The sequence below is a fragment of the Laccaria bicolor genome, genomic scaffold (assembly GCF_000143565.1).
Source record: "Laccaria bicolor S238N-H82 LACBIscaffold_7 genomic scaffold, whole genome shotgun sequence".
Lineage (NCBI taxonomy): Eukaryota > Fungi > Basidiomycota > Agaricomycetes > Agaricales > Hydnangiaceae > Laccaria > Laccaria bicolor.
In genome coordinates this window covers 40,891-66,599 of record NW_001889878.1, presented here as the reverse complement: position 1 = coordinate 66,599, position 25,709 = coordinate 40,891, and the positions used below count along the sequence as shown (strand labels likewise).

The following is a 25,709-nucleotide window of genomic DNA, read 5'->3' as shown; positions in this document are numbered from 1 at the left end:
ACAGATTTTTAGGTATCTAGTAGGTCGTTCGCTTTTGGGGCAGGATACGGATACACGAATCGGTTGGACTGCAGACTCGTTGTTTGGCCTCTGGAGAGGAAATATCAAACGCGCCGAAGGCGGCCTGGGTGTCCTCGATTTTGTTGAATGAATAAATGCCTTGAAGCTGTCATTCCGACAGCGCCAATCAGAACCGCGGCCTACAGAAGCCCAAGGATTAGATTCAATACTGATATTGAAGGAACACATACCCCGCAAAATATGATAGATCTATACCAGGTGTAGTTTGTCCCAGACTCGCCTCGTAACAACCCTCCTTCAAGTGGAGTCCCTACAAGCAGAGATATCCCAACAATAGAGAAAGCGATTCCCATTCGCGTCCTGGGAGGCAATGCGCATCAGATGATATGAGCTAGTGATTCAACTGTCGCGTTAACACACCCGTGTTCGCCAGCGTGTAAACTTAGCTGGGCTAACAGAGAAGGGATTAAAGAAACATCTGCGAAAATTTATTATAGTCAACAAGAATAAGGATGCGCGTGTTGTTGGTGCGCTACTTGCATGATCCTGACCAAAATCCGTAGAGGACCCCAAAAACGGCCATCCCTGTGAAATTTGTGATTGCAAACATACTGAATGCCAATGCAGACGAGATGAAGAGGCAAGGCAGAAGAATGTTATACGTTCCACATCTATCGGCAAAGAAATTTGGGAAGATGCGGCCAAGTACACTTCCAGCATTCAACAGGGTTATCTAGGATACAAGAAATGATTGGACACGATAAGGTCAAGTTGCAAAACTCACCGAATAAAATGCAAGGCCACTAGAAATCCCCTGATCAATGGAAAACAGTTGGAGATAAAAATCTAACACCCAACTGGAAGTGAGTCGTGATACTGTAATGGTACAATGCAGCTTACACGGGAAGAACAATCCAAGATTGATGGAGAACGCGCTATACCAATCGATGTTGCGAGTTATCCAATGCATAACAAGATCTCAAGATCTCACGTACGACGCAACGGAAAGCAGATATGCCGAGTCTTGCAAGATAGTTTTCAATTTCATCCAGCAGATGTTCACTTCTTTTCGCTCGTCAGAGTATTTCGTTTTCATGATCGCGTTCGCCGTAATTAGAAGAGCTGCAACCATGCCTCCGGTGACACGGACCGCGTTAGCGAAGCCGAGGCGACCCATCAATGTATTAAGGATGATTGGCCAAGCAACGCCGCCGAAAGATGCTCCCTTGAATTGCATAATGATCGGCGTACTTAATCACATTTGAAGAGGAAAGTACTAACAGAAACGGCAATACCAGTCGCTAATGCCCTACGGCGTTGATAATGTTGACCGATTATTGTCAGAGAAGGGAGAAATAGAAGCGATTGACCAAGCCCCATACCAAAGGCTTGCGTCAGAAAGACCTTTTAGAACATTGAGAATTATTCAATGTAAAATCAGAGAACTAATAAACCTGGTAGTATTTCTGTCGATGAGAGAGAGACAGCATGAGCATTGACACTACTTGCAGTAGCGTACCCAGCGTCATCATCGAGCGGCTAAATATACATACATCAGTGATTAGAAGAGCAGATGAGATGATTGCGAGCGTACAAATATCCCGCATCGAAAGCGATCCCAACGAGAAGCCCCGGACCATACTGCATAAAAAGTTGAAAACTTCCAATCCAGCTTCCCGGACGTAAAAGGCCAGATGAGTTGAAAACCCATAGGACGTTGACTAGGTACCCTCACCTTATATCGGACGCGCTGTACTCACTCAAAAAGGTTCTCGTGTAATAGTCCTGGAAGACCCCAAAAGCTGAAATATAGCTAGCAGGATAACATCAGTACTGTCCAGATTGTGATAGATAGAAACCGTACCCGTATGTGCAAAATTGTATCAACCATCTGACGCACTATATATTCAACAGAGGTGCACGAAAGGCGGAGTCCACTCACGTTCCAATGACCGTTTTCCAGGCGTCTCTCCCTCCCTCCAATGAAGGTTTAGTTTCAACACCTTCCGTACCCGACTCTGTAGATGCGTCCGGCCGTTTTTCCGCATCGAATTTAGAGGGAGAGAGCGAAGAGCCACGCGCATTCGAAGACCGACTTGCGACTTCGGACATGCCGATGTCGGGTGGTTGGGTGATAGTTGATGGATGAGATGTTGAGCGTAGAGGAAGACGATAATGGGGGTCTAGCGGTTCATCCCAAGACTTATATATACCGACGCGAGAAGGGAGGATATCCGACGAAGAAGTGCGGAAGGTGCACCCTCAAGATCGTGACATTAATTACCTCTTGGTGTTAGCTTAAATTAAGAACACGAATCAATCGGCGGGATTCGATCGGGTTGATACGGCCCAATTGGTGCGAAATGTAGGTATGTTCGCCCCTTGAGTCTGAACTGTGATGAGGCAATTTTGAGATGTTCGCCGGTTTGTACCTCTGGTATGTTTGTGCTGGCGAGTCACAAATTTCTTACCTCTTGTTCAAAAGTAAGTATTTTTGACCAGAGAAATCTAAACCTTGAACCCACATTCAGAAGCAAGAAGGCTAAAAGACATGTTCTTGGACCCGTCGCCACATTCCACCACCAAAAAGCCTGCGCCAATGGCTAATGTAATTTCAGTTCCCCTTAGAACCACGGTGTAGTATGATCGGTACGTTCGAGATAAACATGATACAGGGAGGCCGAAGGGGTCGCAAGCGATGGATACCTTACACCCGAAGTCGCATCGCGGTGTTGGGAAACGATGCAGTTTCAATATGAAGTCCACATTGGATGTGGTCTGGAATCAGGACACGTTCCCCTCTCCCGTCCTGGATCTGCTTGGGATTGGGTTGGAATACACGTTTCGTCCTTTTGATAGATGCCTGTACTGCCTGCTCCTTGGTAAATCTAGACGAAAAAGGACAGAAAGCCTTGATATGGCCAGGATTCTGGAAGCGTCTTTTGTACAAGGGGCAAACCAGATTAAGAATAGCGTTCCTAGGCTAATTGACTCGAATCCGCAACGGAACGAGAAGAAAGTTGGTGGTGAGGTGGACAGCCTGTACGTAATAATTACCCACAAGGTGGAAACCTTTGATTATGGCCCAAAAGAATATCGTTGCTTCAGCCACCTCTCTCTGCATGCCTTGCGGATTTTGTAGCCATGATGCTGACGCATGTAGCATCAGTTTAGGATAGCAGGAATAGCAGGCCTCTAGGTTAAGCTTCATCGAAACTTCTTGAAGTACCGAAAATGGACATGAATAAAGAATTTGAAAACTTGGTTCATGTCCATGTCTGTAGCATTGCTGTGGTGAGACGCGTACACATAAAACCCTAAATGAATTTCTCCGAAACGTCTTGGAGACGACGAGGGAAAGATACCACGGACAAACCTTGAGGAATTCGACCTGCAACTCGCTGCATGTGCTCCGAGGTAAACACCGAATTCTGACCTGGACTCACTACGTGCCGGATGTCACAATTTGGGACGCACTGCTAGCTTTTTGTATCCGCCCAGCTTAAAGCCTGTTAGACTCAGGTTATCGCCTCGGCTAAAACCAAAACTAACCGAAAAGTAGAAATATCGAGCTCGCCACATTTCCTGATCAAAAACGCCAGAGTTGGCGCAGAAAAATAGTGCAAGAAGGTGTGGACTCAGATGATTGGACCGCCAGGTGTGCGCAACGTCCATATCGTTGGAGAGGCTTTACGTCTACAGACGCACTCGTGCCGGGAGAAGGCTCCCCCAGAGATAAATGGCAGTCCTGAATGTAGAACACCGGTACATCAGACCCGCCTGAGTACAGCTATAGTAATCACAGTTGAGACAAACCTTTCAAAACGGAAATGAGAGAAGACAGCACTATAGCGTTAGAGAAAGGCGAATTTCGCGACTTCGTGGACAAAAGACGATACGGAGACTTCTGCAACCTATTGTTGTCTGCGATGGATTCGGAAGGGAAAATTTGATGTCGAAGGCATCAGGCAAAGGAGGTGCACTTTGCCAAAGAGAGGGACCATCTGAGTGATCATCGCATATGCTTCAAGCGTATATCTTGTGAAGAAAACGTGAGCCGGCGGCTAGATATCCGAATTAAATGAGCTTGCCCCAGGTTTTCAGGTTTTGCGAAGGTGAAGTGTCAGATGATGGAATGTATATTCTTGTGTGCTTCCCTATAAATGCGTAACCGTAAGACATTGCCGCCGAAGTCGTCGATGAGCTCGTTGCTGGAAGTGGAAGCCCTTATAAAGTGGACCATGGTGCCAAACATCCAAAAACGTCGGCTCTTCTTACAAGCGGCGGCATGCACACACAACATAGCTGGCGACAGTATCGTGGTGAGGAGGGAGCTGGAGACGAGGTCATCATTTGACTGGGCCTTGCGAGTGGCTAGGGCGTACCAAAAAATTAATGCAATACTGATACTAAGGGTATGTGCAGACGCGTCAAGCCCGTCGGTCGAAGGGCACTTGAACAAGGGAAAATGAGGTCTTCGGATTCTTCACACCGGAAAGTTCCTCCCCGCGACCAGCATCACAGTGACAATCCCTCAGTTACCTCCGCCTCCATCCGTGCAGTCCGCGGTCCTCCATTCAAGACTTTGCCCTCGAAGCGATTAACATCGCTCAAGAGCGCACTGCGGTATCTTGCAGAGCTATCTTTGGGATGCAAGATAATTGTGAAATAGACATCATCTTTCCGTAGCAGGTGAGATGGAGGCGAAGGCACGACGCGGCCAAAGGTGTGGCAAAACACTTAATTCAAGTGCACTGTTGAGACTGTCCGTGACTAAGTAAAGGCACCGGGATCGTCTCCATGAGACAGTCTAATCATTAGATTAGAATCTATCTTAACAAAGCCCACGACTAAGCAAATCAACTCACCGAGAGAGAGAAAAAAGTAGCCATTGCCTGCCATGGTGGCTTGATTAGTAGGCGCCTTCTAAGGCTCGCTCCCATTGCCGACGATTGGCCAACGAGGTTGATATTGGTCAGAGGATTAACATGTCACAACTTGCGCTCGGCTCGTGGTTGTATGGTCGCATTGTAACGTTTGGACATATTGCCACGAAGCATCCGTGGCGGAGGAGGTGTTGAGTGGCTTGTCAACGTCGAGAGCAAATGCTAAATGACCTACATATTTGGTTCGGAAGATTTCGGCAAACAAAGGCTGTTTTCATCACTCACACTCAACTCGCAACTACTTAGTAAGCTCAACCAAAGGCCAACGGGAGTCCAAGATGCAGACTTTACCGTAGCGTCCGCCTTGATATCAAGTCAAGAAAAGGATAAAGGAGTTGGATTAAATGTCGGTTTTATTGTCGTGGGCAAGTCGTGGGTAATTTTTTTTTAATTGGCGAGCCCACTGCAAAATTCTTATGTACTTACTCCGGCTTCCAAGAGAAGTTCCTACGTTGGTGGCTCCATTCAAATTAAACACACCGACGGGTAGGTTACAGCCGTTTGCATAATTCCGTGAACACCGAAAATTCTTTTTCTGGGCGTGACCAAGGCGTGACGTGACTAGTCACCTGACTAAGCACAGCTTTCCCTTGCTCTTTTCAGAAGTTCAGACGGTCCTGCGCCTCGTTCTTTCGCGTCTCGACCGGCGGAAATGTATAAAAAATATCCCTCCTCAATTATGGAAGGCATACTGGTCCTTTTGTCAAAGGATTAGTTATATTTTGCCATGTTCTCAGCCTTTGTGCATGACTTTTCAAACAAGCCTGATAAAAAAGTGGGCCAGGTCTTTATTTAACCCCTCTCCAATGCACTAAGCCACCATAAGTATGTAGCACCAGATCTTCAGGTAGCGAAGGTGTCATGAATGTAACTCTTCACTTCATTTTGAGCCGTTGGCACAGTTATCAGAACGCGGGAAAATGTCTTTTTTGGCCAGGTAAGTCACGTCACGCCCAAAAAAAGAATTTTCGGCGTTCACGGAATTATGCAAACGGCTGTAGTGCAAGATATTTATTTGATAATGCGCCTTACTTTCGTCCTTCAGAAGTTTTAGCGTCAAATCGGAGTGATAATGAAAAGCTTGGTACAAAGTGCGATGCGATAATGTTGTCTGGGAGCTTGGGGAAGAGGCCGAGTGACCCCGAGTCCCCGCTCCCGAGTCGGAGAGTCTATCCCTCTTCCGTCTCAATCCCTGATCTACCAACACTGCATCCGCGTAGTGGCCCTGGGGAGCAGTGCTTCCGGCAAAACCCTCGGCTCCTGATACCTGTAGGTGCGTCACTCTACGTCACTTGCTCATACATACTTACGACAAAACGCGAACCTTCATACCGATTTTCTCGGGTCGCCATTGGTATTCAGTACTCAGTGCTGAGACGCGGGCCCGCAAAGAGTCGCACGCACTTTCCGCGATATGTTGCGGAGTGCTTTGTGCCTTGTTGGTGCTTAGCACTGCAATAAATCGACCATGGAAAAAGAATCGGCGGAGGTGACTCAGGAACTGAGCTTTGTGGGTTTCGTTTCTAATGAGAGGAGTAAATTTTACAAGTCGCTCTAACGCCATCTATGCCGTATAGTTCGTCGATATCACAGCACAGAGGAAAGGTCTAGACACCTTCTAGTTTAGAAATTTGTAGCCAATGATGGGGGCCTCCCGTAGAGTCGTACGGTCAGCAACTTTCAGAACCCTGGGGGTTACTTATTTCATACTTCATTGCAGAGTAAGTAAGTAATCCGGTTTTTGCCAGCGGATGGCCTCTCTGACTGATACTTCCGTGTGCTTGAAACTTTGAAACCCCGGGCCCCGAATTCGAAACGATGGTGAAAGATTGAAGCGGGCGTCGGTGACGCCGGCATCTTTGAGTCGATGCGCACAGCGGCACAGCCGGATCAACATTCAAAGAAACTCAGTAAACGTTATTTGTTATGTAGTGATTTGCGCTCAGAGTCAGGAGCAATGCAAATAATTGCAACGAGTTCAAAAAACGCAAACTGGTGAAGTAACGTCCAAAGCAAAGCCAATGGAGGGACCAAGCAGGTTAGGATTCGGAATACTCATACGAAATATTGTTCCAAGCGTAGAATATCAACGTGTGTGAATTTCCAAAAATTTACCTTGTTTTTTAAAAAAAATGAATTGACCTAAATCTAGGGCGTCCCTGAAGTTTTGACAAGAATACATATGTGTCACGATTCACGGCAAATCGCGCGATAAGCGTGACGCCGATCCTTTCCCTCTTGAACCGCAGGGCGTAAGTATCATCGAAAATACATATCAGTCCTCAGATGGATGTGCTTTGAATATAAACTGTACCCGACGATCCTTTGCTTCCTCCGCATCTCCCCATCCTTGGATCTATGTCGTCAATCCAAATGGTACAAGAACCCCACTTCTGGCTGATTTGGGTGACGAAGGGGGCTTGCAGTAAGTTGTTGTGAGCCCCTCATGATGACTTCTGCCACTACTGACACAATTCTCTCCTCTTCAAGTTGGTGCGCTAGCTACCCAAATCATGGAATTCTTCCATTGCTTTGCCGACGAGGTCGAATACATATGGCAGTTCGTAAACCCCCTTTCTCCGCAACACCATAGTCCATTCATCCATTCATCCAGCGGTCGGATATCTTTCGTCACCTACCTATACGCATGGTCGCGCTACTTCCCCCTCATCGCGCAGATGTAAGAAACCCCTCATCACGATTTCCCTCCTCCAACTCCTCCTGACCGCCACCACCACTCCAGCGTCAACCTCGTTTTCATGGAAATAGCACAATCTCCTTCCGCCCACGACCACACCTGCCTTATGGGTTTCATAACCAAAGCAGTTACCGCCCAAATTGCAACAACCTGCGTCGAGCTGATACTCCTAGTCCGCGGTAAGCCAAGCCCATTATATGTAATTACTCATCTGAAACCCAGTTCTTAGTGCACGCGCTCTACAACCGTAGCCGGAAATCTGGGATTCTATTAGGGCTGGTATTTATCACTGGCTTCGCGCTAGAGGTAACGAGCGATATTAGAGTCATCAAGTCCGTCATTGACAGTCCAAACAACATCTGCATGCCACCGCCTTACGAACGACTTGCCCTTGCCCTTTTCGCGTACGTTGGGCTCACTTTCAAACTCCTTCGCTCAAAGACTCATTTAAATTTAATTAAGGGCCGGCGTCGGTTTGGTGCAAAGCACCCTCCTCTTCATGACCGTCAGTAAAGTCATTCTCGGCCGAAAATTGGGATGGGGGAGAACGCCGCTCGTATCGCTCATGTTGCGTGATGGTGTCATCGTCTTCGCTCTCCTCATTGGTGAGCACTATGACCGTTATCCATTTTCACGTGTCTTATCGTCCTCCCAAGTTGTGGTAACACTCATAATCACCTTTGAGATTGCCCAGAACATGGAAGTCTTGAAATGGAACGCTATCTTTTCGTACGTCTTCCTTCCTCCATCCCAAGGCAAAAAAGAAAAAGCAAACTAACAACCACCTGATTTAGGTGGTACGTCTCCCTCCTCTCAATCGTGGTACGCCATCTACTTCCTTGGCCCTTCCAAACTCAGTGACATTTAACTGTATAGGGCTGTCGTGTGATAATGAATATGCGTCGACTCGGGCCACAACACCAACGGTCCTCCGACGTGTCAGAGCTACAGCAGTTCACGTCGGTGTTCTACTCCGACTCGGACCAGCTCGCTTACTTGACATCATTATCACACTGATTAAGTAGACCCGGAGAGGGAGGAGACTTTATCAAAACGACAACTTGAACAACATCACAGCAGTACGACACCCCTAGACTCTCACTATAAACCTCAAGTACCTCGCACACCCACGCAGATAGAAGCTCCGCGCATTCCCAATACCGTTGGTGTCGCCAGACTCCGACCTTCTGAAGATACCAGGCATAACTTATTCATACACGACTTTCACGTATATACTGTAGTACCAGGAAGAAAACCATGTATATCACTTTCACGAAACGACAAAGCAATTTACATAGTCCTTAGAATAAATAGTAGGTAGGTATGTCTGTAAATACCAATCCTTCCATCCAACCCAACTCAACGGATGCTCAAAATCCCCTCCTTGGTCGAATTCAACCTCCCACCACCAACATCATCCACACCCGCCTTCTTCTTCTTCTTCCCGCTCGTCTCAGTCGGCACGTCCCACACCCTCCAAAACTTCAAATTCTCATCCCCAGCGCCCGTGCAAACGACGTCGCCCGCAGGACTCAAACAGCTGAAAAGCACCCTCGACTCATGGGCGTCCCGAATCTCCGCGACGCGCTCCATGCTAGGGTAGGCGTGCAGCATGATCGAGTTGGTGGGGTACCCGTGGGTGGTGAGGAGTTCCTTGCGATGTGGGGACCATTGGACGGAGGTGATTTGGGATGGGGTGCGGAGGGTGTGTAGACGTGCGCCGGTGGTGCTGTTCCATACGTTGATCGTAGCGTCGTTAGTACCTCCACCCGAGGCAAGCAGTGAGAGTTGCCAAGGACACCATCCAATTGCCTACATTGTTCAAGGTCAGCCTTCGTTCCAAACATCTTGTGGTCAACCCCACCTTAACAGCAGCTGTATGGTTCCTCTTCGTCCACTTTGCACTCCCCCTCGCACCCTCACCCACATCACCCAACCGCCCATCCCAAATATTAACAACATTATCATTCCCACCACTAGCCAAAAGCTCGCCATCACTCCTCCACTTCAACCCACACACCTCCCCCGTGTGTCCAAGCAGCTCCATAACCTTATGCCTTGGCATCCTCACATCGTGATGCCAAATACTCCCATCTCCACACCCAGAGCTCAAAATATGCTCATGCCACGAAAGCGTAGCAATCTGCCCCTGATGCCCACTCATCGTGCGCAGCTTCTGCCCAGACTCCACATCCCAAAGCTCAACCTCCCCATTCCCATTCCCAACCCCCAAAAACGCGCCGTCGTTGGAAAAGTCGACGCTGGATACGTACGAGCCCTCGGGTGCCTCGCCCAGCTGGACGACGGAGCCGGTGTCTGCTTTCCAGATGTAGGTGGATGCTTCAAGGGCGACGGCCACTGCGTTCTGACACGACCAACTGAGAAGGTTGAGATAAAAGTCATCCACCATACCCGGAGCATCGAGCACCCTCTCCGGCTGTGTAGGAATCTTCCTCGTCTTGTTCGTCGTAGCTCCAGTAGAGGTAGCGATCGCACCAGGCCTTTGAGCGTAAAGCGGCCTCGCAAACTCGCGTTGCTGGGCTAGGGTGGTATCAGAGGAAGACGCGGAGGGGGGTTGTTCGTGATAGCCCAGAATGCGGCGGTTCAAGGGTACTCCGGTGGCTGCGGCCAATCGGGCGGTGTGCCCTGGGGAAGCGGATTGGGGATTGAGTGAGAGCTGTTCGAGGGTGGCGGAGACGGCGGCGATGTCGGTTGACTCGCGTTGGGTTATAAAGCGATCTCTTTGATCGAGACCTGCACGATTCTGCAACGAGAGGGGTCAGCTTTAGAAGGGGTGTAAGAGCCCTTTGGGTGACTTACCACTGCAGGGGTAGACTTGGATCGCTTGATCTCTGGTTTTGGGGGTGGGACGTAGTCGTTCGTCACAACGTCCAGCCGACTTTCCACACCCCCCTTTCTTATCACACCCCCGCCCGCCTGGCTTCTAAACGAATCAGAAACGGGGATGCCACCCGATGTCCTCTTGACCGGTGACGTTGGGCGTGACCGCGAGGAAGGAGGGGCAATGAAAGGGTTCGTCACTTTGAACGGCGTCGTGGTGGACGACTTTGAGCTCGACTTTGCTCGAGAACGTTTGGGAGGAGAAGAAGCGAGTGAGACGCCATTCATGGCTGCTGTCAATGACGGCGTCAAAGGTGTCTTTGCCTCTGAGCGAGAACGATGACGAGAGGGTGTTTTGGGGCTATTGAACATGGTCGACAGCGACGAGGGTATAATAGCAATGTAGCAGAGTAAAAAAGAGTCAAGAGCAGTCAGAAGAACGACACGCCAAAACAACGCGGCATTTTTCAACTGCCACCCTGGTCAGGTGATCGTGCAGGCCCGTCATGTGAACAGACGCGTCCACAACATTTGGCGGCAAAACGACGTAATCTCTGCTTCCACTAATCTTATTCAAGGGCCCGCCTTGGGGTACACAAACACGAAGGAAGGGACTCGAAGCCGAGCTCGTATTGTAAGACCAGGTGTGCCCTCCACGCCTTTGTAACCCTACTTTCACGAGGAGATCGTATTCGTGCAACCTCAGTCCAGGCCAGAGTCTCAACAACGCAGCCATAATCAGTGGCTGGTTCGCAAAGCCTACTCTAATGCATGGCCGCAGGTCCTCGTCAAGTGCTATCATCCCGTGAAGTCAAAACCACGTTTCCGTCGTTGATATCGCGTCAAGACCTTCCCTCTTCATCAGCGCTTGACTATACGCTAGAATATATAAAAATTAAAGAGGAAAGCATTACGAGGATGACGGGTATCAATACTTACTCACCACATGCCATATCACACCAGCCCACGAGTACACCTCGGAGGTATGTTACTATTTGAGTTTGGAGCTTCGCCTACGTCACTTCCGCAACGATCTGGACTTGAAGTGCAGAGAGCCGGTCCTAGCAAGCTTGTCGAGACGAGTTCCGGTTCGAGGGTATCCTCGAGGACAGAATATCCTGCGTACTGCAGCCGCTGTGCGAGTAGTACACGATGTAGCCTATCGGATCCACTGGCAGTTGCTACTAAGGCATGTCCGAGCCCTGGACGAGTAACTAGGCGCAAGTGCACTCCGAGAACGATGTCCAGCGAGGATGACACTCCTGTTTTATCGTTGAAAAGATGCCCCGAGTTCCTGGCTTGCGACGGAATATTGAACTTCGTGTGTGCTGGCGCGAGCACCCATTTGAGGTCGTATGCAAGCCGTTGAAAATGACGTGGCGTAAGGAGCTTTACTGGGAAGGAGCATAGGCACTTTCCTCAATCATGACGTGCCGAAACATCGTCGTTATTCTCGCTGACGGATGTGCTGCATCCTAGCAGAAGAAAATATTACCATCCTGTCAAATGCATGTAGCCCAAGCTGTATTGATGATCTGACCATATCTATGAAGGAGATGGCGTAAGATATGAGTGAACGCTAGGTCAACATGTGACTGCACAACTTCAAGAGCTTTCGCAAAAACGAGGACCACGCTCCACGAAAACTCAACGAAAACTAGCCAATATTTTGGAGGTGTTATGGCAAAGCAACTCCTTCACCTTCCGCCACTTCACTCTCTCGGAGTCTCTCCTCGTTGCAGGTGGGAAGATGAAAGGACTCCTTTGGAAAACGGTTTCCGAAAATCGTCTTCACAGGAATGTGAGGCATCTTTTCACAGTCCTAAAAGAACTCGACAACTTTAGCAGCGGGGAAACTGTAGGGCCACTGGGAGTCAGGTTATCTGGACTCTGTCACAGTTGTGGAAGGGTCACTCCAAAGAGACTAGTGATGTGCCAGGCTCGGCCCAAAGCCGTAAGCCAGCCAGGGCCAGCCTTCCCAAAGCCGGGCCTTCTTGGGCCGTCGTCAAAGCCCAGGAAAGCCCAAGGCTCAGGCTCATAATACATGAAGCCTTGAGCCGTGGCCTGAGCCATGGCCTCAAAGGTTGGCAGGACCTTGCTTTGGAGAGGTAAAATTGATGTGATTAAGTTGTTGAGAATTGTTGAGAAGAGTGGCCCCTAGCATTTCAGGGTGTTTGGTGGCAAGATTGTCAAGATACATCATCGGTCATCATGCTGAAACGTCTCTGGGTCACATGCGAGGTGAACTGTAGGGTGCATAATCAGGAGTGCAAAAGAAAGTTGGTGATAGAGGGGACATATCGTCTTATCGCTGAGGCCTGAGGTTTATGATGGGGAATGACTCAGATTCTACTGTGATCTTTATGCTAAAAAGTTGTAAGTGTGATATGGTTGTGATATGGTTGTGCTAATTATTTAGTCTTACAGCATTGGGGTTGATAACATTGATTTTCTTGACTCATACTCCAACGAACTAGTCATATCCATGTTCAAAAGGTGAGTAAGTTTCCAAGACACATAAAAAGCGACATCGTTTCAAGAGTAGCTGATTGTTTGTTCATGTTTTTCAACTTTAGCCCATGAGCCGTGGCCTGAGCCTGAGCCAGGCCTGAGCCAGCCTAAAGCCTTGCAAAAAGCTCAGGCTTGAAATTGGACAAGCCTGAGCCGTGCAAAGCCGGGCCATAGCCGTGGCTTTCAGGCCAAGCCGGGCCTGCACATCACTAAAAGAGACATCTGAGAACACCCCTCTGAATCATCATTTAGAGTGTGGATGATGGATGTGTAAGACCGTGACAGAGTTTGCCTCGCCTGACTGAAACACTGTGCTGTGTTCACACCAGATGGGCAGATGACGGGGTCATCGCCTGAAAGGATTTCATCAATTTTACCCGATAACGTGGCTCTTTGGGCAGAGGGCTACATTTGTTTTGCTGATTTGGTCCACCCGCTGTTTTAATAAATTGATTGATCAATGTAAAGTATGTTGATATGCGGGAGCGAACCCCAGAGAGCTATTCTCTCACCCTGTATCAAGCATTTCAGAAATCCAATGAGAGGCGAGTCTACAATCTCATACCAGTCATTTTCTGTGTAATCAGTGACTCAGAGAAAGAAGGCTGTTGAACAAGATCAGATTCATGTTCATAGACCAAGTTAGTGAGAGTGAGGTGTACAATCCACAAATGCTTTCTAAGCTGAAGTAGCACATAGTGCCACTACCTGTGCCTTCCCAATTACTACCAGTCTCTGATATTTAACAGTAAAAAAGAGGACAAAATACTGATTCAGCGGACGTACCAAGGTCTGCAATTCTCCCTGTGATCGGTTGTTGGAAGTTCATGAAAATGAAAGAAAGGTATGTTCAGGAGGCATAGGTATCACCACTCGACAGAACGGAAATCCAAAGGCTGTGTCGTCCAAGTGTCATCACTGCCATGCCATATACTTGGTTGTGGTGGAGCTTGATGGAGCAGGCCGGAAACAGCAGCGAGGCTGTGATGTATGGAAGGTCTTGGGAAACTCATGCAAGAAGCATCTTGATCTTCACCACAACGACAAAACCTCTATGTCTTTGAGAAAGATATTCCAGCCATCTGCAAGCTCCAAGGGCAGCCAGCAGCCCCCCACTCCACCAAACGATCCCAACAAATCCTCGAAACAGAAATCTGTGCTCAGTGTTGCTATGTTTGCCCTTTCTGCTAGTGTTTAAAGGTTCAGTCCATAGGACCACAAAAAACTGGTGGACCGAACTGAACTGGACCATGGTCCAGTCTTTTTTTCGGTTGCAGTTGCCCCAATTTGGGGTTGGTCTGGTTGCTGGTTGCCTTATTTCGAAAATATATTAAAACCGTTCAAAGACCGGTTTTGATCGGTTGCAACCGGTTAAACGGTTACGTGCGCTACATACCCTTGTAACCACGTTTATTACCTTTTATTGGGTTTTTGTTTCATCAAAAACGGTTAAGAATTGAGAAAGATATAACCAAATCCATATTTTACCCAAGTCTCTACGAGATGTAATTCGGTTTCAGTCATAGCTATGTCAAATCTTCATTAAATCTCTTCAAAATTGGTAGAATGACGGGTATTTACATGCTTTACTATTTTATATAACCCGTTTATTTTTCAGAGTAATAATAGTCGAGATACAAATGGTTTATATTGGTATAATAAATTATACGCAAAAAAAACCGGTCTGGATCGGTCTGAACTGGCTCCATAGACTGCAAAAGACCGGTCCTAGGTGGTTCGGTTCGGTTCCCTCAATATCTGGGTTGGTCCTAGACTGGTTGCGGTCCACGGTTGCGCATTTTGGGGGCAAAAAACCGGACTGAACTGAACTTGCGAACACTACTTTCCGCTGCGAAGGAATCATCAGATGCCTTTCCTCCCCTCAAAAGCATCATAGGTGGTCTAACTTTTCTGCTGAACAACCATTGGGTGGGTCATTGAAACTTCCACGTAAACTTTTCAAAGCTAACAAGTTCGTCAGCAATGGTTGACAAACCGAGAAGATGTCGATAAACTGATGCATCAGCTGAAGTCTTTACACAGCAAGTTTTTGAAAGATAGTAATATAGACAGTGATATCAGAGGCACACTGAGCTTTCTAGGTAAGAGCCATAATCTTCAAATGAACCAATTATCACTCATTTTTATGTGCCATGGTCTGCAACCACAGAAAGCTGGAAAATGTCTGTAAACACCTGAAGGAAATTCAAGCTGAGGATGGGTTACTCAAGTATGTGACTGCTGGGGATGAGGCTGCCCTGCTTTCAGGGATTGTAGAGGAGGTTCGTGATGCCATCATTGAATATCAGGTGAGTTTTTCTCGGTTCAAGTTAGCACTCAAAATTTATGTTGCCTTGCAGTCAGATATCTATAACCAGAACATCAGAAATATTGTGAGCTTTCCATAGACCTGAGATATTCATATCACAGGCTCATTTCTTTGACAGGCATTGGGTTCTTACCATTTTTTGTTGTCATATCATGGTGACACTGATTTTTGTCACAATCCCAGATGAAATTCATGAAATTCAAGTTCTCTATTGTGCCCAAAATGCCAGCTATGAAGCTGATCCAGGCAAGACTTGTCTTCATGGGACTAGAACCCAAGTTCTCCTACAGCTTGAGAAGTGGTCTTAAGATCCTCAAGATCAGCAAGTCTACTGGCTCAATGGCCATGCTGGTAGTGGAAAGACTACCATTGCACATACTTTCTGTCAGCAAGCTTTTGCTGATAAACAACTTGGTGCCAGCTTCTTCTGTTCTCGTGATTTTGTTGATCAAAGTGATTTACTTTGCATCTTTCCTACTCTGTCATATCAGCTGGCTACACAGGTTCCTGCTTTTCGTGCTCATGTTGTAAAGACTCTCAGGTCTAGATCTCACAGCACTCTTGAGTCTTTATCTAGTCAACTGAAGGAGCTTCTGATTGAACCTTTAAAGGCTTCTAGGTTGGCTACTGCGATTGCTATTGATGCTTTTGATGAATGTAAGGATGATGAACCTGCATCAGCTATTCTCTCTTTGCTGGGTAGATACATCCATGAGATACCTCTGGTGAAATTTATGATCACAGGCAGACCTGAAGCACCCATTAGGAAAGGATTTAGGCTGCCTCTCATGAAACCTGTAACAACTGTATTTGTTCTTCATGATGTGGAACAATCTCAGGTGGACCAGGACATTACTTTATACTTCAGAACCAGGCTTCCTGAGCTTGTGAAAAACTGGAGTGATCTAGAACTGCCATTTCCCTGGCCTTCAGATGATGAGATCAAAATTCTTACTGAAAAAGCTGCAGGTCTATTCATTTTGCAGCAACAGCTGTCTCTTTGATCACATCCATTGGGCATGAACCAATCAAACAGCTGGCATTAGTAACATCTTCTCCAACATCATATATCCATGAGGGACAATGGGGTATTGATGAGCTATATTCAAAGATACTGGAAGGGGGATATGGAGCAATAAGCACAGACCCATCATACTTCTTGCATTTAAGACAAGTTTGGGGCTGTATTATGACAGCTTACAATCCTCTCACTAAAGAAGCTTTGGTTGACCTCCTTGGGAGAGATTTCAATGATATTTCTGCATCTCTGAGGCTGTTACATTCTGTTCTTCTGGTTCCAGATTCACATTCAGCCTTCATCAGGATTTATCACAAATCATTTCCTGATTATATTACAGATTCATCTAGATGCATGAATACCAAGTTTTATCTTGATATAGAAGTTCACCATGCTGATATGGCAATTCACTGTCTGGAGATGATGAAAAGAAATTTAAAGAGAAACATCTGTGACCTTCCTCCATATACTATGAATAAAGACATTGCCTTTGAAGTAAAGGGAGCCTCTGTTAGCTATGCCTTGGAATATGCCTGTCACTTCTGGGTCAAGCATCTTTGCTATACTAAGAAATCCAATGATCTACTGCTTGATTCTACAAAAGAGTTTTTGAGAGATTATCAAATATTCTGGTTTGAAGTAATGAGCCTTGTAGGTGATTTGGGAAGAGTTGTCTACAGTCTGAAAGAATTGCAAACATGGCTTCACCATGTAAGTTACAATAATAACACTACTGTCTTCTATTCTAATTCTTTGTTTCAGGCTGGAGCTAATGAGTTGGTGGCATGGATAGTTGATGCACAGAATTTTGTTCTGAAATACTTTGATGCTATTCAAGAATCTGCACTGCATCTTTACTACTCTGCATTGCCTTTCTGCCCCACTAAGAGTTTGCTTAAGCAACATCACCACAATTTGCTCACAGAAGAAGTACATGTGAAATTAGGTCTAGATGAGGACTGGGAAACTACCTTCAGGACTATTAAAACAAAGTCATCAAAACTTTCCTCAGTTATTTTTTCTCAAGATGGAAGTCTTATTGCAACATCTGGTGACCACTCAATACAAATTTTCCATGCAGCAACTGGTGCCTGTTTGGCTACAATGATCCTTTCTGGCTTGAGCCCTAAAGCAATTGCATTTTCAGGTGACAATATCTATTTACTCTCATCTTGGGGTGATAAAGGAGTCAGACTCTGGGATGTTCAGACTGGTGACCTTGTTAGGAACTGTGTGGGCTGGCATCAGAGTCATGTGATTGATGTTGCCTTTTCTGTGAAGAGCAACAGATTTTCATCACTTGATGACCATGGTCAAATATGTGTTCGATCTACAGCATCAGGCATACTAGAGTGTACCCTTAAATCTGAAAAGGGCACTATCTATTGTTTGTGGTCACCTGAAGACAATATTCTTATAACATATGCACCAACAAATATCCACTGCTTCAACATCCTTAGTCAACTCAGTGTACAATCCTTTCAAGGGCATCAAAACACACCATCAATTCTTACCATAAACCATGCAGGCCCCCTAGTTGTCTGGATACAAAAAGATGTGGTGGTGGTCCATAACCTTCTTACACATAAGAAAGTCAATATGCTTAAATGCAATGAAACATCACAGTCAATTCAAGGAGCAGGAAAAAACCCTCAGAAATTTGGGAAGCCAGCTCCCAAATGTATTGTTTTGTCACCAGATGGACAAGTTTTGAGTCTTAGGAAATCTGAGCAGCTACAAGTCTATGATCTTAAGTCTGGATCCCCAAAGCCAGAAGCTGTATTCAAAAGGTTTGACAAAGATAGTGATGTTATCTTTGCACCTGATGGAGCATATTTTACTCTTGCTTCAGCCCAAGATGGCACAGTAAGCTTTTGTCACTGGAATGCAAATTCTCTTGAAAAATCTCAAGCAGCTGTCACATATGTTTGTACCTCATGAGATGGTAAAATCATTACATCTGGGCAACAAGATGGAAATGTAAATATATGGTCACTAAAATCTGGCTATGAGTTCTTTACAAAAGAAGTTCCTTTTGGAAGGTCTGTTGAGGCATTGGCTCTGTCACCAGATAAAGAATATATTGCTATTCATTTTGCAAAGTCCAATGCTCAGAACATATCTATTCAAGTGTGGAATGTTGTGAATAAGTCAGAGGAGAATCAGTAACTTGATATACATCAGACAAAATACTTTGATTCCACCTTGTGTGCTCTGAAATTTCTAGACAACAACAATCTGATGCATATGGTTGTTTCAGAAAGAAGAAGATTGGATCTTCACTTTTGGACTTTGAAATCTGGTAAATTTGAAACATACAAAATAACATGGATTGAGCTGCGTGATTCAATTGAAAGGCCCTGGATTATTGAAGCAGACAATAAAGCTGTAGTCTTGCACCATTCAGGAAATTTTGAAGAAAGCTATAGGTTCAGATTTGAGTTGAACAGCAGGGAGAACACATTCAATACTCCAATGCAAAATAGATATCACCTAGTGGTTGAAGATAATTGGATTTTGGATAGTAAAGGCAGAAGAATTATCTGGCTTCCACATAATGTTGTCTTATCTGATGGAAACTGGGATGAGAAAGGAAATTGGGGAAGTCATTATGGAAGGGGTGCTGATATATTAGTTTTGGGAGGAAAGAATGGGAAAACTTTTGTGCTTGATTTTAGTGAAGTCAAGGATAGGGATATCATTCCAACCTCATTTGCAGGGGATTTTGCTTAGAAGAGGCTTGAGTTCAAGTTTCAGGACAAGAAGACAGGTTAGAGTATCTACAGTCATCCACCAGCCTGTGTTACACCACCACTGAATGTTACACTTTTGCTCCCTGAATAACTTTTGCAATATTCAACATACTCCCTTAAAACAAATTTTATCTGGAGCTCCTATATATGGTCTCTCCTCACATCAAGTTTTGTGTGTGCAGGATGAGCATCAAATATGTAGTGATTTGTTCAAAATGGGGTACTTAGCAGAAAACCTCCCACCACTAAATGTTACACTGGTATTTTCAGAATTACTCAACAGAAACAAACCTGAGAGCTCCGAAATTTGGAGGACACAAAGAATGTACATCACCAAGATTGAATCTACAATTTTTAAGTGAAAATGTATCCCCATCATGTTTTAAGTGAACTTTCACTTTTTGATGTAACACTAGCTGGTGGATGACTGTAATATTACTCCTTTGAATCTTGATACACTTCACAGAATCCAAGGGTTCCTTAGTATATAGTTGAGCATATACACCACTGTGATATTTGTATACAAGTAAATTGATTTTGAAAAGAAAGAAAAAAAGAAGAGAAAATCCAGGTTGAATATCCTCTTGGGACCTACATCCTCCTGAAACATGTGAGTTGCCTGATTCATTTTCCTTACACTATCGTTAGTATACAGCTGTGCACGTATATGGACATTTTCCCCTTGTCGGAAAAAACTATTTGGCCTTATAGTAGTTTCTTGTTGATTACCTGCCTTACTTGCCTTATAAGGCTAAAATTTGGCTATTGTAAGGCCCCTATAAGGCAAGTAAGGCAGTTAATCAACAAGAAACTATTATAAGGCCAAATAGTTTTTTCCGACACTGTGCGGAATATCCCCTAAGAGTCATGTGATACAAATGAGGATAAACACATGGTGAGTGTTGATTTTTTTCACGACCCGACTCTTCTTGCATCTGAGGCGACATTCCAACCAAACGAGCAACATCGTGCATGACCCTATCGACGCCGACCAGACCAAGACAAATAAAACGCCATGACTCGGACACCACCCCAACCTGACACTGCCACTGACATTGCACACGACACCTTTCCCACTCCCACTGCCGCCGCCCCTCGTCGTCGTCGTCGGTCCCGTGCTGCGCGCTCTCCCTCCCTCACGAGCAGCAAGCGCTCTCCGTCGCCTATCGTCTCGTTCTCGCCTTCCGCGGAGAACGCCAAGGGCGTCAAGAACATCACGCGAAAAGTCATCAAGACGCTTGAGGGGCTCGGACATCTTGACGTGGTGGATATGGTTACTTATGAGGAGGGTGATGAGGAGGAGAGAAGGGTTGATAGGGAGGTTGAGGAGGTGTTGTATGAGCTCGAGAGGGAGGAGATTAGGAGTGCTGGTGCTAAACCTGAGACTAACGGCTATTCACACCACTTGACGACGGTGAATGGGAATGGGAATGGTGCTCTGAATGGGGGCTCGGTGGATAAGACGAAGAAAGTGGATTTGGAGATACCGAGGAAGGTGTTGCATGCGTCCATTGGTACGTCGGGTTTGTCGGCTTCTGCGGTCTTGGTCGTCTGCCCTTGTCTCCACGATTTTTCTGAACGATTCGCTGACCGTCCTACCAGGGTTCTTTACGCTCTACCTATACATTTCAGAGGGCGACGCGCGAAAGATTACTCTGGCCCTCTGGACAGCCCTAGCCATCATCGTGCCGGCCGACTTGCTACGTTTCCGTTCACAACGTTTCGAACGGACGTATGAACGTTTCTTAGGATTCCTCATGCGCGAAAGCGAAAAGGTAATCTCAAACTCCTTCCTCCGTCGTCACATTGCAAGCTAACTCTTTACAGAACTCAGTTAACGGCGTGGTGTGGTACATCCTCGGAGTCAACTTCGTCCTCTCCCTATACCCACAAGATGTCGCAACCGTAGCCATCCTCATGTACGTAATCTCCCCCCACTTCCTCACCCACCCCACCCAAATCTAACCTCCCTCATTCTAGTCTCTCATGGGCCGACACAGCCGCGTCCACATTCGGCCGCCTCTACGGCTCCAGCACACGCAAGCTTCCAGCACGCCTCCCCCTCCTCCGCCTCCCCTTCGCTCCGCGCAAGTCGCTCGCAGGGTTCACCGCAGCTTCTATCACAGGCGCCGTGATCGCCGTCGGCTTCTGGAGCCTCGTCGCACCTTTCCGGAATGGAGGGCGGGACGTGACCTGGGCGCTGGAAGGTGGTGTCCGCGCCGCGGGACAACATCTTGGTGGTGGTGGATGGGCCGGACTGGCTCTTATTGGGTTGGTGGCGGGTGTTGTTAGTGGTGTTGCGGAGGCTTTGGGTATGTTTTCTCAAACCAAGTTTGATGGTGGCTGATGTTGTGGTTTTTACTGCAGATTTGGGGTCGTTGGATGATAATCTGACGTTGCCCATCATCTCAGGAGGGTGTATCCTCGGCTTTTTGAAGCTGCTTGGGATGGTTGCATCTTGGTTCTCATGATCCCGTAACATTCCTGAACCAAAACATATTGCCGCCCATCTTTTGTCACTTGACTCCTCCAACTTACCTTTCGAACAACCCACACTAATGATTACCCGATACTTACGAATGAATGACGACTATTTCTCATCCAATCCAACCCAATCCAACCAACATATCATCTTGCCTTTGACCAAATAGAATTTACGTACATACTTACTCACAGGATTCTCCTCACTACCAATTGATACTTACTCACAGGATTCTCCTCACTACCAATTGCTTCATTCTTTCTTCACTTTCATGATTCTACGCCATGCGTTCCTCCTTCCTTCGACTTTCATCGCGTTAGGCAGTGTCTGTAGAAGAAATTATATCCCTTACTCTACGAATCCTTCAAGCAGCAGCGTGAACAAGCGCTCTGACCTCATGCGTGTATTCCAAGAAATGCTTACATAACCAACACATCTCCACTCCTCACTTTCCCTGGCCCTTGCCATCCCTCTCAACTCCCTTCATTCTTCTCCTCCTTTCTGCCCCAGCAACATAAGGGGCTCTCCCTCTCCCCACGATACCCATGACAGGCTTCTCAGCCGTCCCACTCGCCCACGAAGACGGCGATGACAACGCACACCAACAATTCAAGGGCGTTTCAAGAATCCTAGGACCGCGATGGGCGCACCTTCCGACGTTGACCATTGGGTTATTGGGTGTACAGATTTTTTGGAGCATTGAGATGTCTTATGGTGTGTGCCTTCTTCTTCGTGCTCATAGCGCCGTGTGGTACTATCTAACGCTCGTTTTCTTGGGTAGCTTCGCCGTATTTGCTTTCTTTAGGACTGACCAAGTCTAAATTGGCTACTGTGTTTATTGCTGGGCCGTTGTCGGGTTTGATAATGCAGCCGTTGATAGGTACGTTCACCCATAGAATACCCTTGTCTGAATAACTTTGTTGACGGACTTTTAGGTGTGCTGGCGGACAACTCAACATCACGGTTCGGTCGTCGGAGGCCATACATGTTACTCGGCTCTCTAGTCTGCGCGTTTGCAATGCTTTTACTTGGGTTTACGAGGCCCGTCGCGTCGGTGTTCACGGGTTGGGATAATGATTCTGTGCGTGTGACCGGCTCACTGCCTCTACTCCTCCTCTAAATTTACGAGTTTGCAGAATGACATGTTAACGATATGGCTCGCCGTACTGTCTATATTCCTAATAGACTTCTCCATAAATGCAGGTCAGTTCCCGCCCAAATCACTTACTGCCCCAATACCCAACGTTTCCCCTAGTCCAGGCAGTCGACCGTGCTCTCCTAGTAGACACTCTCCCATCTTCAGCCCAAGCTTCAGGGAACGCTTGGGCAGCCCGCATGCTTGGGGTCGGAAGCGTCGTTGGGTTTTTCGTGGGCAACATCAACCTCCCCAGAATACTCCCTTTCCTTGGGAAATCCCAACTCCAGGTCCTTTCTGTGGTTGTGTCCCTCCTTCTCGTTGGCGGCCACCTCGTTACGGCGGGCCTTGTTAAGGAACGGGTTCTGCTGCAAAATGACATTGATGGGTGCGTTGCTGGTGGTGGATGAGCGGGCAGTTTCTGATTGAACCTCATGTCTCCTACAGCCAACGACGCCATGGAAAAAGTTTCCTGCAAGAACTAAAAGACATATGGACGAATATGCTCACTCTCCCCCGCGTCATCCGTCAAATCGTGCGTTCACCTCCCTCTCTCCACCCATTCAACTCACTCACCTACTGACATTCCAGTGTATCATCCAATTCTTGTAAGCCCGCTCTCTCCACCAACTTCCCCCACTCACAGGCAGGGGCCCAAACAGCGCATGGATAGCCTGGTTCCCAGTCCTCTTCTACTCAACCATCTACATCGGCGACCTCTACAAACGATCCACGCCCGCAGTTGGCACGCCAGACGCACAAGCAGCCCTGGAAGCCGAAGCCACCCGCCTCGGCTCCCGAGCACTCTTCTACTCGTCTCTTCTATCACTCCTTGCCAACTTTGCCTTACCCCCTTTCGTAACGGAAGCCAGGCGGTGTGTAACGTCGCCAACGACGGGCCGGGGAGCAGAAGAAGGCTGGTGGGAGAGGATGTGTCGCGTTCCTAGGGGTCTTCAGGTCCACCTTGCGAGTTTGTGGGCTGTGAGCCATTTAGTGTTCGCTGGGTGTATGCTGGGCACTTTGTAAGTCATTTTTTGCAACACTCTTGGTTCAGAAGCTCATCGGTCATGTTAAAGTTTCACCCACAGCGTAACTGGGGCCACTATCCTCATCACCATCACCGGGTTCTCATGGGCCATCACACAATGGGCCCCATTCTCTCTCGTACGTCCTCATCCTCCATCGCTATCACTGCTAAAGAAAACCGTTAATAGCTGGCAGAAGCCATCCTAACCGAACCAGCTCCATCCCACGTAAACGACGCAATTTCGATTCGACTCGCGGATGCACGTACACCCATACGTGAAGTTGACTCGGAGAGGGAAGTGTTTCTCCCCGGCGACGCATCTGACAGCGAAGACGAGGAGGACGAGGAAGAGGCGCGGAAGAAGGAAGAAAGGAGGCGCGTGTTGGGTAACCCCATTGCCCAGAGGAGTGGGGTCAACATCACCGGGCGGAAGGATCGAGTGTCGGAGGAGGAAGAGGAGGAAGGCTTCGAGATCGTGGCGAGTCCACGCCACTCCGGCGTCCATAGCGTGCGATTGACGTTACAGGACGATGACCAGGTTGACAGGAGTCATGAGAACGAAGGAGGGTTGAGTTCGAAGGCTGGCATCATCTTGGTTCGTTTCACCGCTTCTTTTCTCCTCCACGTCCGTGTGCATCTTACTTACCAAGCATCACTCTCAATCTTTCAGGGAATACACAATGTATTCATCGTGATACCGCAGTTCCTCGTCACCGGTCTGTCCGCCATCGTCTTTGCCATATTCGATCCGCAAAAGACTGTCTTGCCCGGCCACCACCCAACACCAAGTATCGGCGGTGTCATAAACGGGACGACGACAGCCTCTGGTGTGGATTCCTTCGAGGCACTGAAAAATGCTTCTGCGGCTGTTGGTGATGTCCTCGTCCGAGCTTTGAACGAGGACGCAGGGGAACGAGGGGGCCAGTCGAATTCTGTAGTATATATTTTTAGGTGGGTGGTTTGCTTTTATCATCGGTGTCATTGAAAGGCGTCCTTACTTAATCTTTTTTGTAGATTTGGTGGGTTTGCAGCTGCTTTTGCTTTTGTACTGTGTTGGAGGCTTGCTAGGGAGCTTAGACATAGATAGATGGAACACTGGATAAAAATGTTTGTCATTGAGATATTGGACTGTATGTATCATGACTACAAATATCGCGATGATTCCGACTTGTGGAAGTCCATATATCCGGATATATTCATCCCAATGTTTGTGTCCTGACCGAGTCTGGAAGGGCCTAATAACCAATGAACCACCAGGAATACACGGTTCCACTCCCATAGCAGCGTCTTATTTTGAGCGAGCGAGCAAGATAGCACGATTTTTGTCTATGATAGGGAACCGCCACGGAAACGTTGATGGAATGTACCAGGTTTCTGGTTGAACTTCCCCGCCACCATGTTCACGCAAACTATGTCAGCAATAATGGTCGTGCTAGTATTGCATTCTATCACTCCAGCTATGCTGTAATTAGAGCACACCATTACTATATTATAGTAAGGTCAGAGGTTCATGACAATGAAAGACCGAGCGAGACCTACAGAGTATGGGATCAGCTTCAATATCAAACTCCGCGTACTGTTTTGCAGGTCGAACCATTGGGAGGAATGATCAGAACGCAAGCTTCTAGTCCTCCGCTGTCTGGAAGCCGTCTCACAGGTAGATCAGGTAGATCAGGGGCGGGTAGGTTCACTGGACTGGCCTGACGACGAAAGAGGCCGAAAGGCATACCGCTTGATTGTAGTATGTACAGTATACTCTTCAAATTTTCTTCAAACCCTCTGAAACTGGCGTTCGGTATGACAAGGGGCGTCGAAGCCTTGAAGTAGGGGTAGATGTGAATTGTGAGCGGTCCCAATGAGGAGCAATGGGTATGAGACCAAAAGGAGAGAAATGGAGAATTGCTCAGTGTTTACGGGATTGAGGTGATGAGCACCGAGGAGCGTCAAA

General features: G+C 47.2%; 7 protein-coding genes across 7 annotated transcripts; 5 read left to right on the top strand and 2 right to left on the bottom strand.

The window, feature by feature from the left end:
• Positions 1 to 305: 305 nt before the first annotated feature.
• On the bottom strand, positions 306 to 2,013 carry LACBIDRAFT_152320 (uncharacterized protein; the record flags this gene model as incomplete). The annotated part of the gene is made up of 11 exons (XM_001878644.1): positions 306 to 381; positions 440 to 499; positions 558 to 754; positions 806 to 878; positions 1,017 to 1,246; positions 1,303 to 1,425; positions 1,476 to 1,560; positions 1,616 to 1,693; positions 1,757 to 1,834; positions 1,886 to 1,912; positions 1,964 to 2,013. Coding segments are annotated over 11 exons (1,077 nt in total), but the record flags the coding sequence as incomplete, so codon positions are not given.
• Positions 2,014 to 2,435: 422 nt separating this feature from the next.
• LACBIDRAFT_325118 (uncharacterized protein) lies at positions 2,436 to 3,200 on the top strand (the record flags this gene model as incomplete). The annotated part of the gene is made up of 4 exons (XM_001878884.1): positions 2,436 to 2,505; positions 2,650 to 2,670; positions 2,697 to 3,063; positions 3,164 to 3,200. The coding sequence occupies 4 exons, from the start codon at positions 2,436 to 2,438 to the stop codon at positions 3,198 to 3,200; spliced, it is 495 nt and encodes a 164-aa protein (XP_001878919.1).
• A 4,140-nt stretch (positions 3,201 to 7,340) lies between these two features.
• On the top strand, positions 7,341 to 8,682 carry LACBIDRAFT_325117 (uncharacterized protein; the record flags this gene model as incomplete). Its single annotated transcript, XM_001878883.1, has 7 exons — positions 7,341 to 7,392; positions 7,458 to 7,647; positions 7,711 to 7,844; positions 7,895 to 8,069; positions 8,128 to 8,394; positions 8,460 to 8,487; positions 8,542 to 8,682. 7 exons carry the CDS (start codon positions 7,341 to 7,343, stop codon positions 8,680 to 8,682), a joined length of 987 nt encoding a protein of 328 aa, XP_001878918.1.
• A 3,105-nt stretch (positions 8,683 to 11,787) lies between these two features.
• LACBIDRAFT_325115 (uncharacterized protein) lies at positions 11,788 to 13,153 on the top strand (the record flags this gene model as incomplete). Its single annotated transcript, XM_001878882.1, has 6 exons — positions 11,788 to 11,887; positions 12,090 to 12,307; positions 12,406 to 12,614; positions 12,853 to 12,882; positions 12,984 to 13,006; positions 13,083 to 13,153. The coding sequence occupies 6 exons, from the start codon at positions 11,788 to 11,790 to the stop codon at positions 13,151 to 13,153; spliced, it is 651 nt and encodes a 216-aa protein (XP_001878917.1).
• Positions 13,154 to 14,680: 1,527 nt separating this feature from the next.
• LACBIDRAFT_316891 (uncharacterized protein) lies at positions 14,681 to 14,881 on the bottom strand (the record flags this gene model as incomplete). Its single annotated transcript, XM_001878643.1, has 1 exon — positions 14,681 to 14,881. One exon carries the CDS (start codon positions 14,879 to 14,881, stop codon positions 14,681 to 14,683), a length of 201 nt encoding a protein of 66 aa, XP_001878678.1.
• A 5,251-nt stretch (positions 14,882 to 20,132) lies between these two features.
• Positions 20,133 to 21,588, top strand: LACBIDRAFT_316889 (uncharacterized protein; the record flags this gene model as incomplete). The annotated part of the gene is made up of 5 exons (XM_001878881.1): positions 20,133 to 20,631; positions 20,720 to 20,892; positions 20,945 to 21,036; positions 21,098 to 21,429; positions 21,485 to 21,588. 5 exons carry the CDS (start codon positions 20,133 to 20,135, stop codon positions 21,586 to 21,588), a joined length of 1,200 nt encoding a protein of 399 aa, XP_001878916.1.
• Positions 21,589 to 22,144: 556 nt separating this feature from the next.
• On the top strand, positions 22,145 to 24,848 carry LACBIDRAFT_316888 (uncharacterized protein; the record flags this gene model as incomplete). Its single annotated transcript, XM_001878880.1, has 12 exons — positions 22,145 to 22,313; positions 22,381 to 22,479; positions 22,535 to 22,680; positions 22,736 to 22,802; positions 22,855 to 23,122; positions 23,182 to 23,269; positions 23,326 to 23,342; positions 23,397 to 23,756; positions 23,811 to 23,898; positions 23,949 to 24,356; positions 24,432 to 24,712; positions 24,776 to 24,848. 12 exons carry the CDS (start codon positions 22,145 to 22,147, stop codon positions 24,846 to 24,848), a joined length of 2,064 nt encoding a protein of 687 aa, XP_001878915.1.
• Positions 24,849 to 25,709: the final 861 nt, after the last annotated feature.